A 6,886-nucleotide genomic window follows, 5' to 3' on the forward strand; every position below is an offset into this window, starting at 1 on the left:
ATATATATATATATATATATATATATATATATATATATATATATTTATTTATTTATTTATTACAATCTTCAAAATTTTAATTTTATTTTATTTTTTTTTTAGTTTCAAAAAATATTTTAAAAGTATTTAAAAAATATCTTATAATTTTATTAATACCCTTTTTAACTCTTTTTAAAAATTAAAAAATACTATTATTTTTAAGTATATATTTAAAAAATACCCTTAATTTTTAATATTAACATGTTTAAGGTTTATAAAAAAAATTAAAATTAATTTTTTAATTCAATATATAGATGAAAACTGTCTATCTACCTCTCATGTTTTATCTCCCTTGTCGGTTTTAAGAATTCTAACAGTAAAATTTTTAAATTTTGTTTATACAAATGTAAGGATATTAATGTTATTTTTGAAAGTTCATGATTATTTTCTAAACGTGTACTAACAGTTCCATTCATATAATAATGGTAAACGCATTTTCGAAATGAAGTTTTTGAAAACTTTCGAACTCTTTTCTAAACTTTTCGAACGTTCAAGAATATTTCGAAACAAAATATTAACCGTTTCTATCCAAAACTATCGGTAAAACTATTTTCTGAAAGTTCAAGAGTAATTTTTTAAGTCTACGAACATACTCTAAACATTAAAAACTTAAAAGGGTATTTTACCGAACGATTAAAAAGTTCTATTTTTATTAATTTAGCCTCGCTCGATCTTCTGTTACAGACATAGATGGACGGGAAGATACGAAGCTCATCTATGGGACAATAGTTGCAGACGAGAAGGACAAACAAGAAAAGGAAGACAAGGTAAACAAATCAAGATCGAACTCATGATTAGTTCCATAAATCTCTCTAATTCCGACCTAATTTTTTCTCGTTTTGTGTTCGTATCATCATACAACTCATATGGGACTCCATTTCCACTCCAAATTTGCAGTCTATTTGGGTTAGTAACTCAAAACCCCTTTAATCCTAAGGCTTTTGGATATCAATTTCATTCAATTCACACCATATCTCTTCATTAAACAGGTGGCTATGACAAAGAAGAAAAGGCTGCAAGAGCCTATGATTTAGCAGCTCTTAAATATTGGGGCTCCACCACCACCACCAATTTTCCAGTAAGATTTTCTTCCTTTTTTAATGGCTTTTCTTTTGAGTTTTGTGGTTAAATGAATGAATTTGTAGATTAGTGATTATGAGAAAGAAATGGAAGATATGAAGCATATGACAAGGCAAGAATTTGTAGCGTCTCTAAGAAGGTATGAACATGTATTTTGTGTATATTATATAGTTTTTTTCTTCATGATTTTGATTGTTTTTGATGTAATATATGGTTTATATTGTGTAATGGAATGTATGTAGGAAGAGTAGTGGGTTTTCTCGTGGAGCTTCCATTTATCGTGGCGTAACGAGGTACTTTCAACTCGATGAAAAAGAGTGGATGTTTTAACCCGTTTAACGTAGTATTCTTCTAGATATATCATGTAACAATCTAAGTCTAAGTCTAAGTCCACTGTTACCGGATATTGTTATCTTTAGGGTTTTCGTTTTGGGTTTACTCTCAAGATTTTTAAAACGTGTCGGCTAGAGAGACGTTTCCAAACCCTAATAAAGAATGATTCATTTTCCTCCCAAAAATGTGTTAGGTATTGCTAAATGAAGCATGAATGAAGTCGTGTTTTAAAAATATTGAGGGGTAGCTCGAAACGGAAAGCATAAAGAGGGCAATTTGTGTTAGTGGTGGGTTTGGGCTATTACATATCATTTGTCTCTCACGGGATTTTTTCAAATTTTAAGAAGCTAATAGTTTTAGATAGGAAGTAACGTAAAATAAACCAAAATTGATAACGAATATTCGGGTTGATAACACGCTACTAATTCTTCGTTTGTTTTTTTAATGAAATTAAAATTTGTAAATATTGGTTGGCAGACACCATCAGCACGGGAGATGGCAAGCGAGAATAGGGCGAGTTGCTGGGAACAAAGATCTCTACTTGGGAACTTTCAGTAAGTCAATTATAGCAATCGAACGAATATTAAGATAATTGTGTAATGTTGGTGATGTCTTGTTTAGTTAAATTTCGTTCAAGTTGATTAAGAGCTCTTATTCGGTTAATGAGTTTAAAATTTTAAAACATACAAGTAACAATTGAATTATGCTGATATTGAAAGATTTTGAATTTAGGTACGCAAGAGGAAGCAGCAGAAGCATATGACACGGCGGCGATAAAGTTCCGGGGACTAAATGCGGTGACCAACTTTGATATGAGTCGTTATGACGTTAAAGCCATTCTCGAAAGCAATACATTACCTATCGGTGGTGCTGCGAAGCGTTTAAAAGATATTGTTCACTCTGATATTGATCCACAACGAAGCGACGAGAACATAACTTCACATCTCTCCGATGGAATAATCACCGCTGCTGCCGCCCCTTACGGTGGCGGCGGATGGCCAAGTCTTGCCTTCCACCACCATCCGTACGCCTTCCACTACCCGTACGCCGCCACACAGCAACGACTATGGTGCAAGCAAGAGCACGACGCCACCGTCGCTGCTGCAGACAACTTCTTCCCACACGGCGGAGCCATGGACTCAATGGATCATGGGGTTTACAGCGGTGGCGGAAGCGGAGACGGGTACGGCGGGAACTTTCTGATTTCGATGGCGGCGACGGGGGCGGAAGCTGGGAGCAGCAGCAGCAACAACAATGGTGGTGGGTTGGGAGAAATTGGAGAAGTGAATTTGTTTGGATGTTCTTCTAACGTGGATGATCCATACCATGCAACAAGAACCACCACCAATTTGTACGATTATAACAATTCCTCTCATCAGCTGCCACCGCCCACGACGGCGCTACAGCAATGCAACAACTGGCTTCCACCAGCCAGGACGGTTTGTCACGGCGGAGCTCCGCCGCCTTTCACCATATGGAATGACACTTAAAAACAGAACAAAAAATACACGATGATGTATACTACTACCACCACTTGATTTCGTTCCTTTTTTTTTTTTTGTTTAATTTGCTAACTCAATTACATGACCAAAAAATCAAGAAAGCTTAGTACTTTCCTCGTACCTCGTATAATCCAAGTTTTGTTCTTATATTTTAAGGATCTAAAACAGCTGAAAGTTCCATCAATGGCATTTTCAAGACATGTTTGTTGTCGGAAATGCTATGAATTTTGGGAACTTTAAGGTTGTAGAATTGGATCCTCGGCTTAAGTTCATATTACCAAGCTTTGTAATTTTGAGTTTTTGACCCAATTTTGTTGGTTTGAAGTACAAGGAATGGTAATTTTTTTTCACTCTTGTAAAAATTTAGAATTTTTTTGTTATCAAACCCTATTCTTATAACTCTCTTAAGGGTTGGATTTATTTGCAAATTTTGGAGTATAATTGCAATAGCTTCAAGGGTTTACTATTAAAATAAATAGGTTGGGAGACGTAACGTTTGCTTACAGATAAGGTGACTCTCGATGTCGTTTTCCTGTTGTAAGAAGAAATTTAGTTCTCTAAACAGCAATATTTTAGTTTAGAGAAACGATTTCACTCGTCATGTTTCATAGCGTTGAGCTAAAATGCATTAAGAGAAACTGGGTTTCGTGTAAAATTGCTTAAGCTTGTTGGTAGTCAAGCTTTGAAATCGTGTAGGGATTGTCAAATATTGTAACAGTTGAGATATTTCTTCGACATTTTTCCAGCATTTGAAACCTTTTGCAAATGAATGAAGAATGAGTTTTTAGGGTTTCAAATGAACTTCTCTCGATATGACATTAAAGTACGTCGAAAGAAATGCCCTTCTCCCAATGTAGCTTTACAATGCATCGAAGATATTACATTCTTCCAACGTGCATAATCTAATGTTGGTAGGAGTGCATTTCTTTCGACCGTAGGTGACGATATCCGACCTTTTTGACGTTACGTGAAAATATCTATAAATCATTTGAAAGAATTTAAATTATTCCATTATTAATTTATTATAAAGGCTAAGGAGAAAACAAGGAAAAAAGAGAGTAGATTTTGGAGTGTAGGGGTTTTGCTAGCGTACTCAGGGGGTGACGCCGAGACACTGAACCGGGTAACAGGCAGGAGAAAATGACGGGCAGTTTCCATTACGGATGAGGCGGGGGAGGTCTGTACATTTGCCACGTGGCAGGTTTGTGTTATAATGGCGTTCACGTAAATCATGGTGAATGGCTAGCCCGAGTAGCCGCATAACTATCACTGAGCTCAATGAGAATTTGGACTTAAATTATTCAATATGTCTCACTAATTATTTCAATTTTTCTTTTAATATTCTAAATTATTTTTTACTTTTATTTTCACCCTTCAAATATAATTTACTTTTGTTTTAGGGTAAAATTCATTTTTACCCATTGTAAAATAAACTTTCTCCCATTCGTTTCACGTATCTGGAGAGTGCACCGTCACTCTATAGGATGTAACGGTGTTGTTCAGATTATTAGTGAATGACAAGTTTGTTGCAAGAGAAATAAGCTATAAGTGGAAACTATAAGTTCTTATCGCTTTGCTTTAGGCTTCCCCAAAAGGTCTCAAACCAATGGAGTTAGTATTCCTCACTTATAAACCCATGATCATTCCCTAAATTAGCCGATGTGAGACTTTCATCATCCAACAGAAACAAACATGTCAGTTGTTACTCGAGTAACTCTAGAAGATGATATTATTAAGCTTACCTTGGCTAGCGTTTTAGTTTTTAGGGTTGGATGATGATGCAAATGAGGTAGCAACAACGAGGAATACTCGAGCATACATTATGAAACTATTGGCTAGGAGCTTATGTTTTGAAAGTTTTATTTGATGTTTCTGCCTCTCTTAGCAAATTTTGAGGATGCATGACGATTTCTTGGGTGGAGCTTGCTTAGCATGATTGTATAGGCAGCTCTACAAGACAAAAATATTATATGCTCGTTACATTGCTAGACCTATAAAATTACTTCAAATTTGGGGTTGGGAACGATTCCCAATGGTTCATCAATGTTGATGTTAGTTCTTGGTATGTTATAATATTTTTATATGTATAGTTATTATAATTCGTTTGAAATTTAATATTTAACATTAATGTAGGTGGAGAGACCAAGTTTATGTCACTAGGTCCGCTGCACATATAATTATCCAATATAGATACATGTTCGAACTTCTTCATGCATAGAGTAACTGTATTATATGTAGAGATGATTAACTATGTAATAATGGTGACGTGATCATAGAGTAACTGTATTATATGTATGACTTCTCTAACTTTCCTCCTCGTCCAAGCTGTACTATATGAAGTTCACGATAATATTGATTCTTCCACTTTAATGATGCTGATACTAACCCCTCGTTCACAATATGTTCATACACTATCATATTATGCTTTTGAGGTTGACCCTTCATGAGCATGTTCTTAGAGCACATAAACAATATTTGCGCCCTACATAGCAGGTAAACGAACCAGATGAACCATATGCACGAAGAGAACTATATCAGATATCGAGAGGCCGTCACCAAAAACCACCTCGTAAAAACAACGACATGTAGTCTCATGAAGACGAACTGCATCTACGAAGGTTGAAGTTCGTCTCTTATTCCACGTCATAAAAACAACAATATTTAAACAAACGATGATAGAGACAACGTCTTCTGCATAATAGAAACGTAATAACAACGTTATATTTTAATAATAAGTTTAAGAAATATTTATACATGGGAGAAATCAGCGGAGCACCCGTGCCTCCTTGGGAACATCTCCATACTCCATACTCCATACTTCTTTTTCCTTCTGGCTTTCTCTGTATTTGGTTGCATCATTATCAAAGAAGAGAAGAGATTTCCAAGAAAAGTAAAGCTTTATTAAAGCTAAAAGAAGGGTTTTAAAATATATGTTTATGCAAAACCCCATGCCTTCTTTTCCTCCCATGCTCATGTCCCTAATCTATGTTCATATTGATTAGGGTTATGTATTCTATATAATCACCATATAATAATCTATAAATTAGGGTTGTAAGGAAAGATTATGGATTCATTATTGTATTCTTCGATAATTATTGAGATAAACGTAAGAATAAATTTGATGTCTTATTCCATTTGATTCGGTGAAATTTAAGTTTTGTTTATCGATTTCTGAAAGTAGGTATGATAGAAAGTGAGACTTTTAAAAATTAAACAACATTTATATGGGTTTGTTATTTATTTTTTTTTTTATGTAAATAATGAAATTATTGAGATGTAATGTCTCATGGGTATGAGTCGGATCAGGATTTAGATATGGATTCAATACTTGATAGTTCCGACATTGTCATGAGACGTTATTTATTTGTCTTGAAGTGTTTCTATGACTGAAGACTATCTCCATAGACAAACACACGTTCTTTTAGCATGTTTTTTCCTCACTTACATGCTTACTACTTTCGAATCACTCTCATTCGAATGTAGTTTTGGTTTGTTCATTGTGGGATCCTATTTCAACTGGAGAGGAAAATGAAATTCCTTATATGAGTGTGAAAATCTCTCTTAGTAGATACATTTTTAAAACCTTGAGGGGAAGCCCAAAGAGAAAAACTCAAAGAGGACAATATCTGCCAGTGGTGGGCTTGACTATTACAAATGGTATCAAAGACAGACACTGGGCAGTGTGCCAGCGAGGACGTTGGCCCCCAAGAGGGTGACTTATAAGGGTGTGAAAATCTCTTCCTAGTAGACGCATTTTAAAACCTTGAGGGAAAGCTCGAAAGGAAAAATCCAAAGAGGACAATATCTGTTAGCAATGGACTTGGACTGTTACAAATGGTATCAGAGCCAGACACTCAAAGATGCTAAGCCCCAAGGGGGTGGCTTGTAAAAGTGTGAAAATCTCTTTCTAGTAGACACGTTTTAAAACCTTG

The 6,886-nt window shown here is 35.1% G+C and overlaps 1 protein-coding gene across 1 annotated transcript in view; it reads left to right on the top strand.

Annotated features, from left to right (window-relative positions):
* Window positions 1-2,942, top strand: part of LOC111799310 (AP2-like ethylene-responsive transcription factor BBM2) — a 4,027-nt gene extending 1,085 nt beyond the window's left edge. Inside the window, exons 3-9 of the mRNA XM_023682822.1 lie at window positions 724-806; window positions 937-945; window positions 1,029-1,117; window positions 1,185-1,258; window positions 1,362-1,412; window positions 1,930-2,006; window positions 2,185-2,942. Of these exons, the coding sequence (XP_023538590.1) occupies window positions 724-806; window positions 937-945; window positions 1,029-1,117; window positions 1,185-1,258; window positions 1,362-1,412; window positions 1,930-2,006; window positions 2,185-2,942 (1,141 nt within the window). The remainder of the gene's footprint in view (window positions 1-723; window positions 807-936; window positions 946-1,028; window positions 1,118-1,184; window positions 1,259-1,361; window positions 1,413-1,929; window positions 2,007-2,184) is intronic.
* The last annotated feature ends 3,944 nt before the right edge of the window (window positions 2,943-6,886 follow it).

Source organism: Cucurbita pepo, chromosome LG07 (assembly GCF_002806865.2).
Source record: "Cucurbita pepo subsp. pepo cultivar mu-cu-16 chromosome LG07, ASM280686v2, whole genome shotgun sequence".
NCBI classification, from domain to species: domain Eukaryota; kingdom Viridiplantae; phylum Streptophyta; class Magnoliopsida; order Cucurbitales; family Cucurbitaceae; genus Cucurbita; species Cucurbita pepo.